At 29.3% G+C, this 25,405-nt stretch overlaps 2 protein-coding genes across 3 annotated transcripts; both read right to left on the bottom strand.

The window, feature by feature from the left end:
* Window positions 1–3,228: 3,228 nt before the first annotated feature.
* On the bottom strand, window positions 3,229–11,376 carry LOC102595872 (HVA22-like protein e). Of its 2 annotated transcripts, XM_006347557.2 has the most exons (7): window positions 11,066–11,375; window positions 4,460–4,521; window positions 4,346–4,372; window positions 4,148–4,270; window positions 3,740–3,871; window positions 3,670–3,679; window positions 3,229–3,441 (listed from the first exon to the last, which is right to left on the bottom strand). In XM_006347557.2, the coding sequence occupies exons 2-7, from the start codon at window positions 4,504–4,506 to the stop codon at window positions 3,430–3,432; spliced, it is 351 nt and encodes a 116-aa protein (XP_006347619.1). In that variant the 5' UTR covers window positions 4,507–4,521; window positions 11,066–11,375; the 3' UTR covers window positions 3,229–3,429. The 2 variants fall into 2 exon arrangements, with proteins under 2 accessions (XP_006347619.1, XP_015164358.1); XM_015308872.1 differs by having other exon boundaries at window positions 3,670–3,871; window positions 11,066–11,376.
* Window positions 11,377–18,063: 6,687 nt separating this feature from the next.
* On the bottom strand, window positions 18,064–19,092 carry LOC107060680 (inositol-tetrakisphosphate 1-kinase 1-like). Its single transcript, XM_015308835.1, has one exon. It carries the CDS (start codon window positions 19,090–19,092, stop codon window positions 18,064–18,066), a length of 1,029 nt encoding a protein of 342 aa, XP_015164321.1.
* Window positions 19,093–25,405: the final 6,313 nt, after the last annotated feature.

Below are 25,405 nucleotides of genomic sequence, written 5' to 3'. Positions count from 1 at the left end.
TTAAAATGATTGACCATCTAAACGACATTCTTAATAACATTCAATTACTTAAAAAGTGATTACTTAATTTGATATTTTTCCAAAGTTAGAAATCATATATGAGCTCAATATCGAGTAAAATAAGTAGACAAATGAGTCTAGATCTATATTTTAATTTTAAAAAATTATATATCAAAATCGATCACAAAAAACTAGTAATCCTCTATATGCCTAGTCCAAATTTCTAAACCAACATGAGATAATCTAACAACAAAGAAAAACATGGGTGTTTGAAGAAAAGCAAAGGAGTATTTTGAGACAACTTGTTCCCTTCAACCATTTTTTAGTAATGTAAATATGTAATATTACTTCGTTTTTTCTTTTTTGGGGAGGCATTAAAGGGAATATATATTAAACAACCTATTTATTACATGTAATATTACTTGTTAAATGTAATTAACCTAGACTTCAAAAAGGTTTATTTAAGACGTCCATTTCAACTTTATGTTTGGAACATATATAGGACCAGCTAAATATATATGATAGTATTAATTTGACATCTTTAATTATATTATAGCATCATGCAAGTATATCGTTTATTAGGCAGGTTTCATGCTTTATCTATGTGAAACGAATAAATTCCCTACTTTGTATATATGATGAATATTGTAATATTGCAAATGTTCAATACCGAATATTTTCTCTTCGCATGTCTTCAGTATGAAATAAAATATTTCTTATGAAAAAAAAAAAGTTTCCTTGGTTAGGAAAATATTCTTAGAAAAAATGGAAAATAAGTTGTTTCTTACTTATTTGGGATGTGGTTGAATATGAGGTGTACGTGTTGTAGGTAGGAGAAGACAGTTAGAATGTGTTTGGTATGAAGGAAAATGTTTTCATGAAAAATGTTTTCCTAAAAAATGTCTTCTTGGAAAACAAGTGGATTTCTAACTTATTTTCTCACATGTTTAATGCGAGATGTTTTGTGCATCAAGTTATCCTTTTTTTGTAATAGTAGTGTGAAAATGAAGATGCTATTTTTTGAGATATTTTTAGAGACTATGAAGAAATGATCCAAAAATATTCAGGCAAGATGAAATTTATGTCAAAATTCATAATAGAATTACGGAAAAATGTTGAGAAAGACTAGATATATCTCGTAAGTTTTTAAATTAAATTTCCTTTAGAAAAGGTACGTTTGATACATTAAGCTTAAGTTATGTGAGGAGAGAAAAACTCGAACTAAGTTGTATCTATTATGGACAATTCTATCTTACACTCTTGCAAGATATTGTTTTCACGGCTTGGCCAACGCCGTAAACTCCTGCTAAAATAGTGAGCATTTTTACAAAGGAGAATATATTTGTTTGATTTGATTATCAATAATTCATTTAATTAATAAGGCCAAGTAGGCACATACACGATCAAAATATATATATATATATATATCTCCTGCTTGAAAGGTGCCTATTACTTATCTAAGAAGTAGTGTTACTTATAAATACGTAGTGTGGATTAGTCATAACATGTGAGAAAAAGGTAGAGAAACAAATTAAAAATGGAGAAAAAATACTTATTAATAAGATTAGAGGAAGGTAGATAGATGTTTCATGCTCACTAAAATAAGTTTAAATTATGATATACTAATTAAGTGGCCGTGCAAAGCATATAACCATATAGGTACGTACTCAAAGCATATATAGGATTATATAAGTAGAATTCTTTAATATTAAGATAGAAAACTAATACTTCTTTTTGTTTCAATTAATGTGATATCTTTTTTTTAGTCAATAAATATTCCCTATTTAATGGCACAATCCTCATTTTTCATCCTTATTGAGTTTGAGTTAATACTTTTTTGTGAAGAAAAGTCAACTAAGAGTAAGCACTAAAATAACTTTAATAAGTACAAACACATAACAAAGTCTTTTCTTATGTCTGGTCAAGCCGTTCACGTAAATTAAAACGGAAGGAGAAGTGAATAAGTTTTAAGTGAGATATAATAAAGTTTCTTCTTCTCATTACTTTTCATTTTAAAATATAGAGGAACGTGACTGTAAGAACTTAGAAGGGAAACTGACTTCTAGTTTAAGTATTGATATTGATAAATGGCATTGAGTTGATAGCCCTTCGATTAATCAAACGGGTGTTATCAAAACACCCCCGGCCTGTTATTTCAGGATTATAATTGGCATATGTTAGTTAAAGAGGCAAAAATCAAACTCAATCTGCTAATTTGTTTGAATTTGGGCGGGATAATAATTTGTACATTTATAAGCTCAATTCATTGAGAAAGACGAACTAATGCAATATATAAATTTTGTATAAACAGTGAATATAAATGTATATACATTTCTAATATATGGTTATAGATCATACATTCACAGTTATACATTATTATACAATATCGATATATTATACTATATAAATTCAGCCATTTAATTGAATTTTTTTTATCATATGATATATTGCGCTAGTCTTTTTAGCAGGACTTTAACCCTAGAAAATAGGACTTCAAAAATTTGTGATTGTAAAATTAGTTAAATGTAGAACTTCCCGTAATTTTTAGTAATATACATATGAAGATTTATTTGTGGATGTTTAAAATGCTTATTGGTATCTTTAATAAATGTTGGATTAAGTAATTGCTTTCTGCTTCACTAAGATTTGTCTCGTCAAACCGACATCTTTTACCAAATAAAAACAGAATCCAAGAACACAAAGAAAGGAAAATAACACAGAAAAAAAGAGGTCAAGTTATATGCATTAATGAGGCAAACAATATTCTATAATTTATACAATCACATCACTCATTACATAATTATAGATAAATTATTTTTATAAACATTACTTGGTAATTGAAAATTTGATAAAAATGATATTTGATTTGCTATTATATAACATTACTCACTGATTGTGAAAAATACTATTCTTGGTTTAAGTTAGAATAGGTTATATATAGTTCCACTAGATTCTCGCGAGATAGCTTTTGTAGTTGAGTTATGTTCCAGTGTCATATTATCAGAGTCGGATTATTCTCCGTTTGACATCCCAATCCACTTAGAATGGGTTACAATCTCACATTAATTGAGGAATAGACTGATGATTTGCTTATATAGATTTGGGCAATCCTCTTTTTACCGCTTATCCTTTAAGCATGTAATGCATTCAAATTTCAAAATTACAATGAAAATAACCAACCATACACATTAGAGAAACCGACCAGCTAATCTTTTTTTTTTTTTTTTTTTTTTGAACTGTAAATTATAGAGTACAAACACATATCAAAGCTAATGTTAGATACTAATTGATACATAACATTCATATTAGCAGCAATCTCTATTTGATCTACAACAACATGACTACATTATCTTGATGTGGCACATATCCACATAGTTAAGACCATTCATAGCCTAATTTGATGCTGCATCCATCCTCAATGACTTTAAATTAATGATCTCCCTGTCCAAAAAGAAAAAAAAAGATACATTGAAATGATCAAGTCAAACAATTAATCACATGCACTTTAACTAAAGTTAATAAGCTAGTAATAATTCCTTCCATTTTCCTCCTTTACTACTTTTTCTTTTGCTCATTCTTTTAAAGTGAAATTTGTCATGGAGTATTTTTATTATTTTAATAGAAACAAGAAAATAAGAAACAAAAAAAGGGAAAAAGTTATAATTTCACCTTCTTGAGGGTGATGTAATCCACAATTTTGTTTTTGGTTTTTCCATCTGGAGAGTGAGACTTTTGGTGGATATATGAAGATCCATATTTCTTGATGAGTTTTTCCCTCACAAATTTGTTATAGATAAAAGCAGCTCCTCTGAATTGGGGAAGAACCAACCATGCCACCATTCCCAATTTCACCTCATACCAAATTGGTATCCTACCAATATATGCACCCAAATTAACATGGACAGTCTTGTACACAAAATATTTTTCATTAGTAGGGTCCGAATAAGAATCACACCCCAAGAGGTGTAAAACATGATTTTCTCATTTATTTTTCACTGAACCAGTTCATTGAGAAAACGTATAATGTTAACAAATTCTCACCTATTCAATCTAGATATATGTATGTAGGGATCGCCACTAAACCAGTTCATTGAATTAAAATCAATGTTTTTGCTCGGAGGAACAATTGAAAAGTTTAATGAATTACCATTGTAGAATAGGTTGAAGAAGCATCTCCATAAGAGTAAGAAAAGAGTATAGAATCCAATAAGCAAGCCATTGTTCATCATCCAACTTTGATGTGCTCTCTATTGCTACTACTGATGCATATCTACAAAAAACTTTTCATACACGATAATTATATATATAACAAATGTTTTATTTAATAAACAGATGAATTACTTACAAAGGATAGAGTAACATCACCACTGGCCTGCATGCATATTTATTCAAATACAAAATCAGTATTATTATATGGTTAAACTAAAAAGATTAATGAAAGAGGTTAGTAAATTAGTACCCGGCAAGAGCATGGAGGTGAGTAAGCAAAGCCCACAATTTGCTCATAATTATTCTAGCCAACTGAAATAAAAGAACAAAAGATTGGAATTCAAATAATTGATGGAGACAACATATTTATAGTGGCATTTGATTCTGCTCTTTGACGTGACGTTCTAGGTTTTCCACCGACCAACTCCATTTAAAACTTTACGTACCGACACAATCTAAGTTTTCTTAAACCAAATCTAACATAATAAATTAATTAAACAAGGTAAAGTCACAGTGGTCCAATAAGTAATTAGCTTAGCTTGGAGGGAAAATGTACGGTTAAAAAAGATAACTTACCAGAGGCGGAGTCAGAATTTGATGTTTGTAAGTTTTAAATTTTAAAACAGAACAACATATTAGCCTATAAGCATATCATTATAATTGCACTCAACAAGTTGTTATGTTTTGAAAACAGAAATGATGCATCATTTGGTACACTTTCAAATACTTCATTTATTAATATGAAGATTTGAGTTATTTATTTCAAAGTTCTAAAATAATATTTGGTAAAAAGTAGATAAGTGTTATGTTTTAGTATAAATTTTGAACATTTTTTTCTATAATCTCAATATTATTTTAAGTAAAATTAAAATTATTAAATTCACCATTAATATTTTTGGAACTTAAAGGGAAGGTTTTACTTGCTTCACTCTTGAGCCACTAAAAGTTGAAGTTCCCAGAAGCAAACAATAACTTAATTAATATAATCAATTATTAATACGGAGCAGTCCTAAAATCAAAGATTAAAAATAAGATCTTTGAATAAATTGTTGTACAATGTAAAGATAAATAATAAAAAAAAAAGAGAAAAGGGAGAGTCGAGGAGGAACTGAGAAGAGTAAATGGGCAGAGATCTGCACTTTGACAACAAGCAGTAGCAATGAAGTTGGTAGTAAAAATTAGAACCCTAACTTTTTAAAAAATTAAATTTTGGGTTCAACATTTTATTGAATGCTTCAAAAGAAATCAATAGTTTAGAGTACGACACTATATTTTTGTTACTTACAATGATCTATTTTGAAATTAATAGTCAGAAGTTGTTTTGGAGTATGACACTATTTTTTTATTATTTTCAAGTATCAATTTTCTGCTTTTATTGTTTGAAAAAGAATTTAGGAAAATCTATATAGAAAAAATTGAATTAAATGAGGGTAAAAGATAAGCATAAAGCACATTATTAATCCAAAATTAAAAAAATCAGAAAAATTGAATTAATCAAAAATCAATGTTGCAACTTGAATCCTTCAACTTTAATGAAGTATTGCACTAAAAATCTGAACATTTAGGGTGAAACTGATCTTGAAATTGCTTAATACGAAAGATGAAGAAGAAAAATAGGTTATTAGGTTCAAGGGGGAAGAGAAGAGTTTGATCCAATTTTTATTTTTTATGGAACTTTTAATTGGGTTTGGGTTAAGGGATGTGGGTATGGGTCAGGTGGGTAGGATAAAATTTTGGTGGGTTGATATTAAAATTTATCCAATAGAAAGATGCCACGTAATAATTAATAGAAATAATAATTCAAAAACAAAAGGCTGTTAGTTTTAAGGGTAATAATGGACCAAAAAGGTGGACTGAGGGGTATTTTTAGCCCAATAGATGGATAAGGGGTATATTTAAACCTTTTCTGATAGTTCAGGGGTATTTTTGGCCCTTTTCCATTAAAAAAAACCCATCCACCCGTCCCAACACCCAAACCCGTTTCTAGTGAGTCTAAGCCAACTGTTATCTCTGTTCATTCTTTCTTCTCCTCCCCCTTTCTCCCATCTGCCAATTTAACTTGATTTAATTTTTGTTTCCTTCCTTCAAATTCAATGTTTAAAAATTTATTTGCTTCTCATAATCAAGGCTAATCACGTAATCGCTATTGAAGATTGATTGCAAATCATTTCATGATGTGGACGCGGATATGTAAATTCCCACCTTGCGGCATCAGTAACCAACAATTTAAAATTTCAACAATATAATACGAGACTTGTTAATACAGTTCTAAACTTATTTTGGTCGAGAAATGGATAAGAAATCTACTGTGTAATTTTGGTGGATTTGAATCTACATTAGTTGTTATTTTTTTATTTCAAGCTTTCATTTTAATTTTTGTTTGTTGGGTTGAAAGTTGTTATTTTTTGGCTTAAAATCCATATTTTATTTATCATACTTGCTGCAATTTAGCTGTTAAAATGCATATTTTAAATGTTGTTTTGTTAAATATTGCAATGTACCTTTTTTTGGCCAGTTAAGTGCTGCAATTTACTGTTGTTTTTTAAAGAAAGAAAACAGAGGAAGAAGAAAGAGCAGAGAAAGGCTTAAAACTGATGGTGAAAATGGGTTTGGGTATTGGGATGGGTGGGTGGGTTTTTTTATTTGATAAAAAATTAGGTGGACCAATGAAAATTGGCCATTTGTTTAGTTAAACTCCATGTCATATTTCTGTTAATTAAAGGGTATTTTTGAACTTAAAAAAAGGTTTAGGGCATTTTTAAACCAATAATTGAAAGGAGAGCATTTTTAAACCATTTCTAATAGATTGAGGATTTTTTTTTACCCTTTCCATGTATATATAGTCCCTCCGTTTTAATTTATTGGTGATCTGACTTTTATTTAACATGTAGTATAAACAAATTAAAAATAAAAATAAAACAAAAGAATGGGCATAACCAATTAAGCATATCAGCTTCTTCAATGCTGCTGTTTAATTACTATTTATTTATATATGAATAATATGATGATGGCATTTCCCGGGAAGAGAAGTCACGTGATCATGTTATCGAGGAAGTGGTCAGTGAGAGGTTCCATTCCATACAATGCATGAAACAGCATCTCTCTAACCAACTTTCAAATTCTATGTATGCACTTCTTTCATTTTATGTTGATTATAAATTAGAAATTTTATAGAGAAAATAGCCAAAAGCCTCTTTAAACTATTATCCAATTCTCAACTACACACTTATTCATCACGAAAGATCTACTACTCCTTTCAACAATTTTAAAGTGGTCCCTAAATGATGATATGACAAAGAAAGTGTAGTTCACTCACTTTGAGAGAGTGAGAGGTAAAAACAATAATTAAAACTTTAATTTTAAAATTATATTTTTATTTTATATTGGTTTTCTGTTTTCGTTTTTGTTTTGTTTTGTTTTTAAAAATTTTAAGTTTCCTTTTGAGTTTTTGTTTTATTTTTTCTTTTTACCTTTTTTCTCTTTTTGTTTTCTCTTCACTGGAGCAACACTGGCGGCAACTCAGCTCCACCACCAAGTCGCCGCCCTCGTCAGCTTTCCATCATTAATCTGATTTTCATCTTCAAATCACAATTTTTTCACGTTAGATGAATTTCTCATTAGTGTGAAAAATTGACAATAGCTTAAAATCAAAATTGAAATCGAAAGTCAAGAGGATCAAATTTTAGTGTCATTAATGGAAAAAATTAGGAACCCTTGAGTGAAATTTATAAGTTTTCTTAGTTATATTATTATGACTTAACCACCGTACATAATTATCGCGCCATCAATCACCATCTACCTCCATCGTGAACTACCACATTCATTTTTAAAGTTGTTAAGCTCTCAATAATTTCAACTAAAATTTGAAATCCACTTTGAAAAATAAAATTTTGAAGTCTCCAAATATTGAACACTATCACTTTTTTTTGTGTTCATCACTAGTTTTCCACGCAACTCATTTATTGCATATCCTACCAAACAACATCAAAGGATAAATTTTTTACCATTAATCGACCCTTTTTAAATTCTTTTGTTTTTTTAAACAAGAATTATGATGAATTTTCAGTTGATGTTAAGAAGGTTTATGAAGAAAATTTCACTCAATGATTTCTAAATTTAAGTTTGTTTTGCTAGTTTGAAAAATCATTTGATCAAAGTTAAGAAAAAAAGGAGCAAGAAAGGAAAGAGAAGAAGGATAATATAAAAGAAAAAGTAGATTAAAGGAAAAAAATAATATTTTTTAATTTTTAAAAAGGTTAATTACGTGGCAATCGCGTGCCACTTACTTTTTTATATAAATCTTTTTTAAGGGGTGTATATTATACTTTTAAAATATTCAATTGGGTAATACAACTCCCGTAAACTATAAGTATGTAGTTAAGAATTCGACAATAAATTAGGGGGGCTTTTGGATATTTTCTCAAGCCTACAATCAAAGGATGAACACTGCTTCTAAAACTTGTACTTCATGCTGGAAACATAGTGGGGACAAGCAAGGGTAATTCTGTCACGATAAATTATTTACTTTATTGTAATGCACGTGTCCCTGCAATGACTGTAGAACTTCCAGGTTGCTTTTCTTTTCCCATTCCATCAAGCACGTGTCGAGTACTCTTCTTTTTTCACAATCTCATTCAGACCCTTTCTCATTTGAAGGCTTCACTTGGTATTTCAGGACGATCTGTAAATGTGGGTGATGATTCAACTTCATGAAATTAAGTATTGATTCGTATGATGTGGACGCTATTGAAGTTCCCAGTGCTCAGAAGAATGAAAAAATCATTGTTTTTGGTCTGTTTGTAGCGGTGGTGGTAAGGGTACTATAGCATTCCCTCTCCCCTTGGCCCTTGATGTTCTTCTTTTGTCATGTTCTTGTGGTGTATAATACTAATACACCATTTAATTTATTAGAAATGCATGCATGTGCCATGTCAATGTGATTAAGGGAAGGACATATTTTCCACGTTCTGAAATCTTATCATCAGAAAGGGTTCTGAAACAATGGTTTCTAAGCTCGGACTCTCCAAAAATATTGTCGCATTTGAAGAGTCTGAGCAACATAGCTTCTGACTATTAATCCTACTTAGTGTCTATATATTCAAATAAGAAAATTCACCCTTTACTCCTTTAGTCTTAATGCATGCATCTCTGATTGTTTTACATCCTCGTGGGATTATGGAAGAGATATATCAATTTATGGTTGGTAAATATAACAACTCAAATTACAAAGGTAAGAGAAAGATCTATGAAAACTACAATTTGGTCAAGGGAAATAATTATCTAATATACTTGGCTCTAAATTAAAGGAAAAGTACTAATCTTTGATATTATGTAGAAAGTGAAAGTTTTCGGCATATTTCTCTTGAATTGTACTTAACTGTTATTGAAGTAACTCAAGTAATTAATCGTTTCTATTATTGTGGAAGTTGTATGCAGGGGCGGACCCACGTGGTATCCAGGGGTTCACCCGAAATTACACTATATATAAGGTAAATTTTATGTATTTCTGTAGATATATATATTTTGAACCCCTCAATAACAAAGAGAAACTGATGGCGTAGTGGCAAGTACCCCTGAAATTAAGTTGTACGTTAGTGAAAGCGTTTTATTTTTTTCTTTTTCAGTTTCAGTTTTTTTTAGTTTTTTTTTTACTTTAAAAAATGTGCTAAAAGATTGGTTTTAAACCCAAAAGAATTCAAGCCCCCAAGGCCTAGCTCAAGTGGCAAAAGGTGGAGGATTTGTGGCTTCGGTCGCAGGTTCAAGCCCCACACCATGCAAAGCGAAGCCCGGTATTTAAGTGGAGAAGGGTAGAGGGGCGGACCCATTATCCACCGAGTTTAGAAGGCTGTGATTGGTCCAAAGGGAGGGTCACAGACGGATTTCTCGGTTATCGAAAAAAAAAAAAAACCCAAAAGAATTCAAGGTTTCCATTTCTAAAGACTTATTTACACGTTTATATTTTTACGAAAATCCTAGATCCGCCACTGGTTGTATGAGGTAAAGGTACGGATTGTTTTCAGTTTGTTATGTTATTTTGTATATGAAATATGGATCTTTGTGAAAATAAAAGTTTGACTATATTATAATGGAGGTTGTATTGAATTTTTCCGGTTTTGAAACAATTGAACTTTAGAAATTTAAACTTTCCTGGAATTTTCATATTCTTCGGTTTTGAATGGTTATAAGGAAAAGTAGTTATCAATCTTTTAGCACAATGAAATAAGTTTAGAGGTATTAGCTTTAGTAACATAAGTTCTTATATTTCACTATGTGAGAAAATCTTGGAGCTTTGTAGAAATCATTGTTATTATTAGTTGATTTCAGTTATAATATCATCATTAATGTTTGATTGGGTGATTCCTCTCAGTTTTTCTAGAAGGATAACAAGAATGATTTGATAACAGAGGATGATAATAAAAGATCATAAACATACACTTGGAATGAGGGACCTTCCGAAGGGCACTGAAGAGATGATCATATATTTTGTTGACACTGAAACGAGGTATCGAATTTATACACACACATAAAGAACATGACCCTTGAAATCAAGTTATGGAGAAAAAGGCATTTACTTCTTTTTAAATGCGAAACAAGTTTTTTTACTGCTAGACACAACTTGAATAAGCCTTACATCTTTAAAACAAATTCTAAAACTTCAACGCTCCTCCGCCTACTTAAATCATACTAATCCACAAGCCAGCAGTAAAAGATAAGATAAAATAACAAACAGAGAAGTACTATAACATTACTGAAAACTGCAAAGATTCCAAATGCTAATAATTTATCCATATGCAGAATTTAAAGAATAATAGCTAGCCTTAAGTTGCCTCTAAACATTGCCTCTAAAGAATTTTACCTTTTGGAGCGCAGCCAACTGAGACGATGACGAGTTGAAAAGCTTTCCACCACCACCAACAACTACTCAAAAATAACAGAAGAAGAGGACCTTTACTCTAAAAATGATCCTTTTTTTTCGACCGTAAAAGAACTAGGGCAGATTTGTGGGGGGATGAAATTGAATTCGAAATTCAAATTCTCGCTAGAGGATAAGGTTGGCAACGGATTTCTTGTACGAATTTGAATGGACAAGGAGATTGTAACACCTGGAGTCTTCTCCAACGTTCAATGGGATCGCTCGGATTCTCTGATTTCAGTCGCGATTTGGGTTTCAATTGAAGGAAGAAGAAGAGTATTGTTTTGATAGAAGATTGGGCTGGAAATGATAAAAAGGCCCCAACGGTTGGTTGAAAACAAGGTTTGTCAATAGATTGCAACTATAGCCATTCAAGTTCAAATGTAGCCAAATTGAATTAATTGGTGAAATCGGCTAAATTTTAAATAAGACGAATTAATTAATGAGCTTCTTAATTTCAACGAAATAAAATAATTAATTTAAAATTATAACCATAATTTGAACTAAACTAAATTAACAAAATATTTAACTAAAACGTACTAAAATCTTTTGTGATAATTTTCAAATATTCATAAGGTGAACTAATTATATAAAACATACTTATTATTCAAAAATTAATTAAAAATAACTTCAAAAAATATTTTGAATTTTTATATAATTAATTATTCCAAATCGTTTGAAATTAAAGAAGCTCGAAAATTCATTCCTATTCTGGAGGGTCAAAATTGGGTGTCAATATATATATAATAAAACTTTCTTATTTTTTTGCAATTGGACAAGTACACTGAATCATTTATCTTTGATATAGGAGCAAGAGATATGAAATTGAACAGCCTAAAAAAATAATTAAATTATGAAGAATCAAAAATGGATGTCAAACATATATACAATTGTCCCTTCCTTTGGCTAAGGTCGATTAACAAGCTTTAATTTGGAAAAAAAAAATTGACTAATTCAATTTTATCGAATCACTAATTCATCACTTGAAAAAGGTAATTGGTATACAAAATTTAAGGAATTTTTTGTCAAATTCGATATTGAATTTTCTACATATCTCGAATTATGTAAAAGTTCAAATCACTTGTATACAATTCAAGATCTTGATTTAAAGCATGATTTCAAAAATTTTAAAACTTATTATTCCAACTTTGGAGTATAGAGTTACCGAGAGCTTGAGAGTAAGACGAGTGGACGTAGAACGGAAAAAAATCGTCCTTCTTTGATTCCTCAAAAATGACATAAAAAGAGAAATCAAATTAGAAAATATTTGACCAAGTAAATAGGGACGGAAGGAGTATCCTCAACAGTCCCAAATGTCAACATTAAATGCAAATCAAACCGTAAAAGCTCAATAATCTTAATCAGTACAAATCAAATTAATATAATCGCAAGTAGCCACTAACAATAACCTACTTAGGCTTCATAGCTACAGCATGTTAATTTCGATTCATAACTATATGTTACAGGGAGGAGAGAGGCGAGCAAGAGAGGGTAGAGAGTGGAGAGAGGTGAATTGTATTTATACATTTATTGACTTGCATATGTATAATTGTATATATGTAATTGATATACATATGTATTTGTATATTTGGCGAGCGAGATTGGGAGAGGGAGAAGAGAGGTCAGAGAGTGGAGAGATTAAAGGCGAATTGTATTTGTATATATGTTATATAATTGTATATGTATATATATAATTTGTACTTATATATGTATAAGAGTGAAGAGAGGCGAGATAAAGGAAAAAAGGAGAGAGGCGTACGTAATTATAGCTAAAAAGAGATTACTAATGGCACTTAATTCAAACTATTACCAGGAGGTGCAAGTTTCTTAAACGTCTTTATGGGATTTACTAAAGAAATACTAAATTAATTTGTTGTGTAATGGCTTATATAATCCCTCCGTTTTAATCTATTGGTAATATGAATTTGATTTAACACGTAGTTTAAATAAAATTAAAACAAAAGAATGACATAACTAATAATCAAACATACTCTCTTTGTTTTTTTTTTTACATGTCATTTTTATTATAAATAGTTGGTTTATAATATTTGTTATTTCATAAAATCAATGCATAAATTATAATATTTTTTCTATTTTATCTTTGTGAGTTATTAGCCTTGAAAATATATATTTGACCAACAAAGAAAAAATTAAGTAAATAATTCATGTCCATTGGTTAAATTAATTGATCAAAATAAATTAATTCATATTTATTAATTGAAAAATTAACTTTAAAAAAATAAAATAAAAATAAAATAATAAACTTACTTAATTTTTTAATGCACGTAAAATAAAAAATCGTGACATATAAATTAAAATAGAGAGAGTATTAGCTTCCTCAATGCTGGTATTTAATTATTTATACTACATATTAATATGATGATGGCATTTCCCAAGAAGAGAAGTCACGTGATCATGTTATCGAGGAAGTGGTCGGTGAGAGGTTCCATACTTCCATTCCATACAATGCATGCATCAAACCGCATCTCTCTCTAACCAACTTTTAATTTTGACCATCATCAATACAATTATAGTTATGCACTTCTTTCCTTTTATAATATTTTTCTCATCTCGATTCAATAAATTAAAACTTTCTTTTTAAGAGTGTGTCTATTAAACTAATTTTAGAAAAAATTGTTCTGGCCAAAAAATTTAGTCAGAATATGATCAGAATGATAAAATAACATATTTTACACTATTTTATTTTACCTTTTTTGAACATTTTATTCTTTTAATTAAAAAATGAAAAAAAAAACAGCTTATTTTAAAATAAAAAGGATATTATAGACTTTTCAATTTTCTGGCCAAATTCTGACCAAATATTCTGGTCATAATATTCTAAAATTTTAAATTTGATTTTTACTATTTTATTTAGTTATTAAATATTTATACGAATAATAATTTTTTTAAATTGGACAAGTAAAATGAATCATTTGTTTTTTATATGGGGGGAAGGGAATATGAAATTGAAGAGTTTGAAAAATTAATCAAATTGTGGATGATAAAAAATAGGTGTCAACATATAATTGTCCTGTCTTTTGGTTAGGGTTGATGAAAGAGACTAAGAGAGTTTGAACAAAGATTCAAATTTATCGAACCACTAATTTATCACTTGAAAAAAGTAATTGATATATGAAATTTAAGATTTTTTTTGTTAAATTCGATACCGAATTCTTTACATATCTCATGTTATGTGAGCCACTTATTTACAATTCAAGATGCTTGATTTAAAAGATGATTTTAAAGATAAAAACCTATTATTCCAACTTTGGATTATGGAGAGACAAAGAGCTTGAGAGTTATAAGACGAGTAGAGATTTCTTTAAATACAATTAAATTTTGAACATTGAATTCAACCTACATATCTCGAAATTTGTGAAATCAAATTACTTATAGTTTGACTTAATCGATTAAAAAGATGATTTTTTATGCTAAAATGGTCTTTAGTTAAAAATGAATGACAAATAAATTGAATATAAAAAAGAGACTTACAACCTCTTAATTATAAATAATGTGCACTTTACACTGATCATAAGATACAAGTTACATGAACATAATCTCCACAGCTCAAGGTGCTTGGGAGAGCCATTTAAAAAAAATTGGTTATATGATTACCTGTTTTTTCAAATTATTTTATTATATCATTTATTCAACTTTATTTGTTTTTCAAAAGTCATTCAATTTTATCTACTAATTAATTAGCTTCCATAGTCATTCAACTTTACTTATTTTATTTTCATGATCATTCTAGTAGGAAATACAATTTTCAAAAAAAAGTTATTTAAAAAATTAAAATTAATTAATAGTTAGATTTATTTAGAATCCAAACAGCGTAATCTGATCCAATTCTTGACTTTTAAAATGATTGACTATCTAAACATGTTCTTAATAACATTCAATTAAAAGGCCATCACTTAATTTGCTATTTTTCCAAAGTTAGAAATCATATATGAGCTCAATATCGAGTAAAATAAGTAGACAATTGAGATTTCATTCTAGATCTAATATTTTAATTTAAAAATATTATATATCTAAATCGATCACAAAAACTAGTAATCCTCTATATGCCTAGTCCAAATTTCTTAACCAACATGAGATAATCTAACAACAAAGGAAAACATGGGTGTTCAAAGAAAAGCAATGGAGTAATTTTGAGACAGCTTATTCCCCTTCAACTGCGGTGTACGGATTAGACGCAGGAGAGAATATAGTGAATATGGAATCTCATTTATGAAATTCTTTTTCTAGTTTTACTAAAAAAGTCATTTTCCTTTTTCTTTTCTAACAAAATATTTTTCAAAAATTTTATACGATTTAATATGAACGCACCCTTTGAGCTATCAATTTTTTCAAACTTTTAAAAGAGAAAAAACGAATTATAACTTCATGTAAGCCGTCAAATAGGTATTTTATTAGTAGTGACTTCAATTTTATGTAGATTTCATGCTTTATCTTTGTGTAATGAGTAAATTCCCTATTTTTATTGAATATTATTCCTACAAGGTATCAAAGAATGTAAATGTACAAATCGAATATCATCATGAGCTATCAATTTTCTAAATATTCTTAAACATTTGTTTTTTCAAGACAAAATAAAGAGAGAGATAATTACTTTTTTTTTGTTTAGATTTATGTGTCTTATTTTTATTTGTAATTATTTAAAAAATAGTTTCATTTTTCATATAAAGTTAGGCTTTAATTTATATTCCATATTTGTATTTATCACAAATTTTAAAGCGGTAAAATAAATTACAATTATAAATAAAATATGATGATACAAGGATTTTGATAAATTTTTGTGAGTACACAATTTTGTTTCTCCTTGATTTTTCTCTTAGAGATTACCTCAGTAATTGAAAAATTGTTATAGCATATTTTTTTGAATGTATGATGATTGAACCTCATTGTGATGTATTTGATCGCTTAAAATGTTGGACTCGATAACTTGAAACGTTGGACGGCAATATTGACTAAAAAATTTGATGTGTTGAAGTATTCTTTATGAATATCCCGACTTTATGGAATTTTGAAATGTTTTTTCAAGGAAATATATTGTTCATTTTTATAGGTATAAGCTAAGATTTAGAGTATAGTAGCCTCCAAGAAATTATGAAGTCTACCATACTTGTATAAATTATTACAAGATTTATGAGATATTATGATATATTAACCACATTTTTTTGGCTTAAAATAATAATATTCAAAAATCTTCCCGATTTTCTTAAACTTATTACGTCAAGACACATAAAATTATTGAGGAAGTAATTTGTTGCTATTTCACAACTTTGAACCGTCAAACTAGTATTTCATAGTACTACTCGTTTGATCACTTTTACTTGTCCATGATGTTAAATATAAATTTTTATTTTCACTTGTCTATTTTTGCATATCAATTGAAAAATAATCTTTTTTTCTTATTTTACTCCTAACATTAGCCACTATTTCCTCTAATTATTTGCCCAAGATTTTTTGAAATGCTAATAATTATAATAGTTATTATAATAAAATATGCACTTCACTTATTATATTTGATAAAAAAAATCTAAAGGTTTATTATGAATAAATAAAAGCGAACAGAACGAGTAATTTATTGTTTAGGCGGGTTTCATGCTTTTTGCTTTGTGTAATGAATAAATTCCGCTACTTGTATATTGAATATAAGTATGTAATTATTCAAGATCGAATATCATCTTCAGCTATCAATTTCCTTTTCCCAATATTCTTACACATTTGGGTTTTCAAGATGGAAATAAAAGAAAGAATACTCTAAGGACTTGTTTCAAACGAGAGAAAATGAATACTAGATCTATGAGTAACTTATTTCGCAATTAATTTTAATATGTATTTATCTCATGTTTGATTGAGATAAAATTATAAAATTAATTATTTCGAAATTAAAATGTTATTTTTATTCTATATTAAAAATAAAATAACAATTCTATAATTAATGTCGAAATAATTTTTTTTCCAAACAAACGAGTGAAAGAGAGCGAAAAGTACATGGAAATGAGTGAAAGAACGCTATTGGATTGAGATTAATTTTGGACTTGTTAATTTAACCGCTAATCATGTCGCTAGTACTCAACCTAATTTACATCTTTTGCTTCTTAATTAAGGAACCAGACGCTTTATTTAAATATTTGAATGCTCTCATCGTCCCTTTTTACTCGTTAAATTTTGACTGACACACAAAAAATAATAATTAATGCAATGAATTTATCATTTTATCTCTATTAATTGATAGGAATTGTCAGAAATGACAAGTACTCCCTTCGTTCGCTACTACTTGTCATTGTTTGACTTGACACATTCATTAAAAATTATTATTGTTATAGGTATTTTATCAAACGATTCCTATTAAATGATGTTACTACCTCCGTCCACTCCTAATTGTCATAGTTTCTTTTTATAGAGTTAAACTATAAAACTTTTGACTAACATTTTATGATGTATATTTTCATCATATTGATATACGAAAAAATTGCAATTTATAGTTCTTTTCGTATTGGTTTTAAATATCTAATTTTTTTGTATAAAATATCGAATTGAACTTTGAAAATTAGTCAAATTGACTTTATAAAAATGCAATATGGCAAATAAAAGTGGATGGAGGGAGTATTAAGTCGTGGAAACTGATTCGGAGAAAGAATATTTAATGATGAAGCTAAACTATGGAAATTTTTTTTATCTTTTCTTGATATGTCAAAACTTAAAATAGATAAGTATAAATGGAAATTTATTTTAGAAATAAGTGAAAAGTAAAAGTGGACGAGAAATAAAAGGAGAAATCAAATTAAGAAACGAGTATTTGACAAGTAAATCGAGATGGAGGAGTATCCTCAACAGTCCCAAATGTCAACATTAATTGCAAATCAAACAGTTAAAGCCCAATAATCTTAATCAGCACAAATCAAATTAACATAATCAACATGAGAGAAATATTAATTGTCCACTATATGACCATTAGAGTCTGCCTCCTGCGTCTTATGACCAGTCGAATCTGCCTCATGGTCAATATTAGCAGTCTCTTTGCTGCGCTTCTGGTGAGCTAAATCAAGAAAACAGGGAGTCAGCATTTGTTCATATTCAGGCACTTTAGCATAACCAGGGAAATAATTGATATCAATAATTAGATACCGATTTCCATCTCTACTATCTCTTATCATGTCAAAATTGAAAAGATGAAGTTTCAAAGCACGTCGTAACTGCTTTGAAACTTCGTTAACGAAGCTTGATGGAGGCATAACTGCTGCCTCCATCAGCTTCGCTAAACTCTCATCGCTCTGGTCATTATCAGCGAAGTAAGAAATCAGTGAAAACGGAATCAAATTCTCCGAATTCCCCAATTTCTCTTCGGTTATATCACCCAACGACTTCCTCTTCACGCATTTCACATGATCCCCTGCTACATAAACCTTGAAAATCACTCCCCCGTGGTTTACAAATTCCTGTAATACGATTGGGGTTTTAATTCCGTTTAATCCGTCGCCATTCAACACTAGAGACATCTGATGAGCGTCAGCTGTAGCATTAGCAATCACCGCCTTTGCAATCAGGGGAAATTTCATCCCCTGATTAGCAATTTCATCCTGCAGGCTTTCGTTGGAGTCAACGAAAGCCTGCAGGGGAATTTCTAGATTTTCAATTTTCAATTGCTTAACTGCATCGAGCATGGAGACTCGATTGTGGAGCTTCTCGATGGATTCAATCGGGTCGACTATGATAGCAGTGGGGTTTTCAAGTGAAAATTCTTCCAATTGCTTCTTCCATTCTGCATCGTAGAGCTTGTGGAAAACAGAGTCGAAAGGACCTTGTTCGATCAATGGTTTTTCGAGATCGATTGGGATGAGATCAATGCCTCGTTTTTCAGCGTAAACGATGAGAGAATCTTGGATGAAGCTACTTACACTTCTGGGTGCAAGAGCGTAACCAATGCGGAACCTCTCTCCAGCTAATAGTGATTCAGGCATGGCTGCTAAAGCGTATGAATGAATATTTATCGCTCGATCTCAGAATTATATTGAAAGAATTCTTAACGTGGAAAGAACAAGTGAATGAACAAAGAGGAAGAGAGGATTTTACGAACTGAGTGTGAGATAATATTTTGATATTGGGAGTCTATTTATACAGAGATGCGAGGAGGACAACATGAGATTATATATATTAAAACAAATAAGACTTTAGATATAGCTTTGCATTTGCATCGTATTAAGAAAATATTATTATTTGATTATTCGATTTTAATTTGGTTGACTGAATTTTGATTTTTAATTTAGAAATAAGAAAATAGTAGTACTAGTTTGGTATAATAATTACTTTTCTTAATCCAAATCTAATGGAGTACTTTTCAATTATTTTAGTAGAGTAGAAAAGAATGGAATCTACATTAATTTATTTTCCTTTTTAAGTTTTAAGTAGGATTTATAAGGAAAATAATATATTTTTTATTTTATTATACATTATTTTTTGGAAAAGATCAAAAATACCTTTAAATTATGTGAAATGAATAAAAATGTCATTTGTTTATATTTTGATTTAAAAATATATTTGTTGCCAATATTTTGATTTAAAATGTCCTTAATTATTGCTACTTAATGAGTCAAAATAGTCTTTTTACTTATTACTTAAAAGTGGTTTTAAATGAAATAAAATGAGAATACGGTTCTTTAAAAGTAATATTTTTATCAGGAATAGGAAGTGTTTAAGAAGAAAAAATTAGTTCAACATACTGTCTTATATTGTTTACTGCATTTATCAGGTCAAACAATTATCTAGGTGAGGTTTGTTCACCTTAGAAAGTGGCCTGAGAGTTAAGGAACTTTAGGAATAAGTTTGGAAGTTTGTTTAGTGGAATAAAACACTATAAGCTAGGAGTTTTATTAAAAGGGAGTTAGTTAATACAGAGTCAATACACGCTCTATTTTTCTCTTGTAATTCAGAAACTATATTTTCTATTCAAGAAAAGCTTTCGGCGGTTTCTTTTTGTTCCTGTCTTCTCTCTTTTGTTATAAATTCTGGAAAAAAAAAATAGTTTTGACTCATTTAGCAACAATAGGAGAATTTATGGATCAAACTCTATTAAAGACAAGAAGATTTTTTTTGGGCAAATTACAGAAATTACATATTTTTAAGGCAAAATTACAATCTATCCCTTAAAAGTTTATAATTACAGAAATACTCAAATGGATACAACAATATAAGCGCTGATACATTAATCTGATGGCGAGATACATTAATCGTTAAGTAATTATACATGATACACTAATCTGATATACATTTTATACATGATACACTAATTTGATGCGCGAAAATGAGGGATTTTGGAGATTTGTAAAACTTATAGGGGATTATGGTAATAAGTAAACTAAAAGGTGGGATTTTTGTAATTTTTCCTTTTTTGTTATTAAAGTATTGATAACAAGGACATTTTTGTACCAAAGTATAAACAGAAAATATTTTTATTTATTTCACATAGTTTTAAGACATTTTTTACCCTTTTCAACATTATTGTTTATGAATAGTGATATAATCCTATATATTTTGATTCAATGCACGAAATAATTAAATAAATTTATTTAGTTTTACTCTCTCTTTCGTTTTCTCACTAATTTCTCTTATTTCATAGTAATAGACATCAAGATTACATGAAAATATAAGAAATACAGAAAAAAATTGCATACTTCCATCGTTTTTGTTTTCTGTTTTAGAAAATCAATGAACCGTGTCTCGATTCTTAAAATGCAAAACTATAAAATATTTCATCAAAAAGCGCGCACAGTAAAATGCTAGAAATAATTCAATATCATACTCCCTCTGTCCCTAATTACTTGTCTACTTTTGAATTGACACACCTATTAAGAAATCAATTAATGACATATTGAGTTTACCATTTTATCCCTATTAATTATGAAGTGCATGAAAAGTTTTGCATTTTTCAAAGTAATTAGTTATTTAATTGATGGTATAATAAGTAAAATAAAATTGTCCTTTCTTGATTTGTCAAAATGGACAAGTAATTAGGGACAACTATAAATGGAAAAATGGACAAATAATTAGGGACAGAGGGAGTATTAAATATTTGAATCAATCCCAAATTGCTTTAATTTATTTTAAAATATTTATGAAAAAACTAGGAAACTTCATCGATTTTGTAAAAGCCGATTTGTTTTTAGTATTCTTAGTAGTAGGTAGCTTTGTTAAAAGTGTACGTAAGTGGGAAATTAAAGCAGAAGACGACATGCATGGCAATAGAAAATAGATAGTGGCTTCGCTATAAAGTGTAATTGCAAAATAATTGATTTAGCAGAAGATAACATGCATATATCAATAGAAAATAACTACCTTTATTTAAATTAGTAATTTTCAATAATTAGGTACTTATAGCTACTCTGTAAAGTGAGATAGTTTGAATAAGCAATTTAAAAGAAAACATGACAATTAATGGAATAGATAATAAAATAAAATAAGCTTTTGCTAAAGCACAAATGCGAATAAGCATATTACAACACATAAATAGTAGAAAGTATATAGTAAATTATATATGGGAATAAAAAGATGAACAACATGCAATATTTAATAAGAAAAAGATTTGGGAATCTCAACTTTTTATTTAAAAAATTGTATTTTGGTCGTTCTCTACTTTGAAATTTTGTTACGATTCATGTAATAGAATACTCCCACTATCCCAAATTACTTATCCATTTTTGAATTGGCACATCTATTAAGAAATCAATTAATAACATAAGAGTTTACCATTTTACCCCTATTAATTATGAAGTTGATGAAAAGTTCTGCATTTTTCAAAGTAATTAGTCATTTAATTGAAGGTATAATAGGTAAAAAAAAAATATCCTTTCTTGATTTGTCAAAATGGACAAGTAATTAGGGACAACTATAAATGGAAAAGTGGACAAGTAATTAGGGACAGAGGGAGTAAAAAAGAAAGCCTTTAAAAAGAAATCTTTCGTTTCTATTTTATTATTTTTTGCATGAAGTTAATTAGTATCATAGGTGGAGCCAGGATTAGGAATTCTAAATTTTTGGACATAAAAGAAAATATTTTCGAACCCAGATCACTAGTGTGGAAAGCATTTCCATGACACCTTCCTTATCATTGAGCCGTCAATCAATTTTGTTAGGGGATTCACAAGTTAATATACATTTTTATTTATTTAATTTTCTAATACAAATATAGCATCTACGAAAAAGTTATTGGGTTCGTCCGAATCCACGAACCCCACTTAGTTCCGCCTCTAATTAGCATCCATTTTAAGACTCGACTAATTTATATTGACATCAGAATCTCACTTTGAGAGGTAAAACTCTCTCTATCAAATAAGGCTTCATACAAATTTAGTATGTACTTATATAATAATCCCTCTGTTTTAATTATTTGTCTTATTTTAACTTGACGTTGAGTTAAAAAATAAAGATAACTTTAATTTGAATCTTATAGTCTTAAATTAAACATACATAAAATGTGTCAAAATACCCCAATCTTGTGGCTAATAAATATGTCACTTCAAATGTTATAATTAAGAAATTATTAAAACGAAAAAGAGACAAAAAATAAAAAGAGAAATAAGACAAACAGACGTAAAAATAAGTAAGTGCGTGAGAATAGTGCCCACGCGGAGTGCTAGATACTCGACGATAGGTTTTCTTGCGTCAAATATAGTCTACAATTCGATCAAGTTGTGCTTTGTCAATATTAGTGTAATTTGTTCTAACATGCATGTGATATGTCAATTTCAGTACAATTGGAATTGATCCCTCCATATTTGAGCAATTCATATTGTCTAAATTGACCTAAACAAATTATAGGAATAACATTTTATTGATTTGGTTTATGTTCATTCACTTCCTATCTTGAAAATAAAATGAATTGATAATCAAAACAAAATTTCAATGGTAAATATATTCACGGTGTAAAAATATATTTACAAAATCAAGTTACTTTAGTGCAAATCTATTTAACAAAACATTAATGGATAAGTTTAGGATAAATGATGTTGTTAAGCATATTATGAATTCAATAAATGAATGTTTATTTGAAATAATCTCTAAATATTATTTTCAAATATTTGAATGAAGATTTATGTCAAGGTCTATGGTCAAATGGTCCTAGATAGACGCGACTTGAATTTTGTTTAAACGAATCTACTATATATTATATATATAAATATAAAAGAATCATGTTTACCACGAGGTAGGCACGTAAAGGAAAATATTCACTTGCTTTTATAGGATTGAAAAGAAATAGTTTTTGCCAAATTTTTGAAGAAGAAAAAAAATCATAGTATAATTTTTAGTACTGTTTGACTTCTTATTGTATATTTCTTCTACAATTTAATTTTAAGAAACTTACAAAAATCACATTAGTATAGGAGCTAAGTACTTAGATGCTCTTTAATTTGCAATACAACGAATTTTATTAAATTTTGATGTGTTCAGATATATCTAGATACATTAATCTTGAGATAGATGGAGACAAAATTAGATGTAATTTATTTTAGATACATTGTATCTAAGTAGATTCACATGTATATGAAATACATAGAATAATCTCGTTCGCCACTCTCATAGGTAGCTGGTATCACAAATACATGTGAATCACACTAGATACATACTAATACTAGTATCTAGTGTAATTCACATGTATCTGAGATACATGACTATCTCCCTTCCCATCTCGCTCGCTCACCTCCCTCCCTATTTTAGGTAGCAAAAATACACACACATGTATATATAAAATCTTCCTCATAGCAAAATTTTGGATTAAAACCTTTTGATTTATCTTAATTCTCTTACTGTTTCTCCCAATCCATCGAAGACTAGGAGAGTGATCAACATAATTCAATAAACGCAGCCATTGATTCCATTTAAATAATACAAAGCAAAAATGATGATGTTCATTCTTAAAGTAGAAAACTACTTTAGTTTCATACATTTTATAAAATTAAAGAAGTAACTTTGACCAAATTTTGTGTTTCTCAAAATCTTAAGACTAAGCAAATTTGCGTATACGTTAGGTTATCTATATGACTAGATACGATTTGTCTTTCATTTATCTAAGTTTTTTTTTTTTTTCTTTCTCTTTTTTCTTTCAAACAACAAGATAAAAGGTCATATGCAGTAAGTGCCCGTTTGGATTGGCTTATTTTAGGTGCTTTTAAGCCAAAATAGCTTTTAAGCAGTTTTGAAGTGTTTGGGTAAAGTTAAAAAGTGCTTATAAGCACTTATTTTAAAGCCAAAATAACAAAAATAAGCCATAAGCTAGGAATTAGGATTTTGGCTTATAAGTCATAAGCCAAAAGCCAATCCAAACAGGCCCTAATACTACTTTCATCAGGGGATACTATAGGTACGAGGTCTGGGAAATTTTTTTGTTTTCTTTCAAGTGTCCACCCGTGTGGAGGCTCGACTAATCTAGATTCACAAGTCTTACTTTGAGGGTAAAACACTATCTAATAAAGACAATTTTATTTCTCGAGCTCCACCGACAAAACTCTGATTAAGAATAAAAGAGTATTTACTACCTGAATGCAATACTGATGGGTAATATAAATTAGTACTCATAAGGCGAGGTTGACCACCTAACCCATTTACACATCCCATGTTTACACCTTCATGATATGAACATTACACTCTAATTATTAACTTACCTATTTCCCATGATTATGGCATGACTGTGTTCCTTTTTAAACAATGATAGTGTTTGGACTAGACTTCATATCTTTCTCCGGCACACACACGAGTATCAAGTAACTATATCAACCAAGGATTAAGTAAATAAAAAACAAAATCACCTAATTTTCCTCTCTTTATTGTGATTGTGAACCCAGTACTCGAGTCCAGAAAAAACAGTCAAGAGTTCAATGGGGTGAAAACACACAAGAAATTTATTACTTGAAGTTTACAAACTTTCCACAGCTAGCTCTGCAGTTTCTATGGAGTACTTTAAGACTCACAAAGGGCTAACCAAGACTCATGGTTGGCCTATCGGCTAATAAATTTGATGGGACTCAACACTCCTCTCTTGTAATATCTCATATCTTACCTCAGCACTAATAGAAGCTTCAAGCCCGAGTTATAAGAGCAACCACCATCAGAAGAAGGAAAAGTTAAGTTGCAAACTCAAAGCGGGTCCATTTGTCATGACTTCCAAAAAGAACAAAGGCTAGCTTCAAGAGAACAACAATCATCCATTACAAAAGAAATCTCAATTCCGGATATGTTGTTTCTTTATTTCAAGCAAATAGTGCTCCTCCCCCCCCCCCCCCC

The sequence above is a fragment of the Solanum tuberosum genome, unplaced genomic scaffold (assembly GCF_000226075.1).
Source record: "Solanum tuberosum cultivar DM 1-3 516 R44 unplaced genomic scaffold, SolTub_3.0 scf00093, whole genome shotgun sequence".
Taxonomy (NCBI): domain Eukaryota; kingdom Viridiplantae; phylum Streptophyta; class Magnoliopsida; order Solanales; family Solanaceae; genus Solanum; species Solanum tuberosum.
The sequence above is the reverse complement of the archived record's forward strand: the minus strand, read 5'-3'. Positions and strand labels throughout refer to the sequence as shown.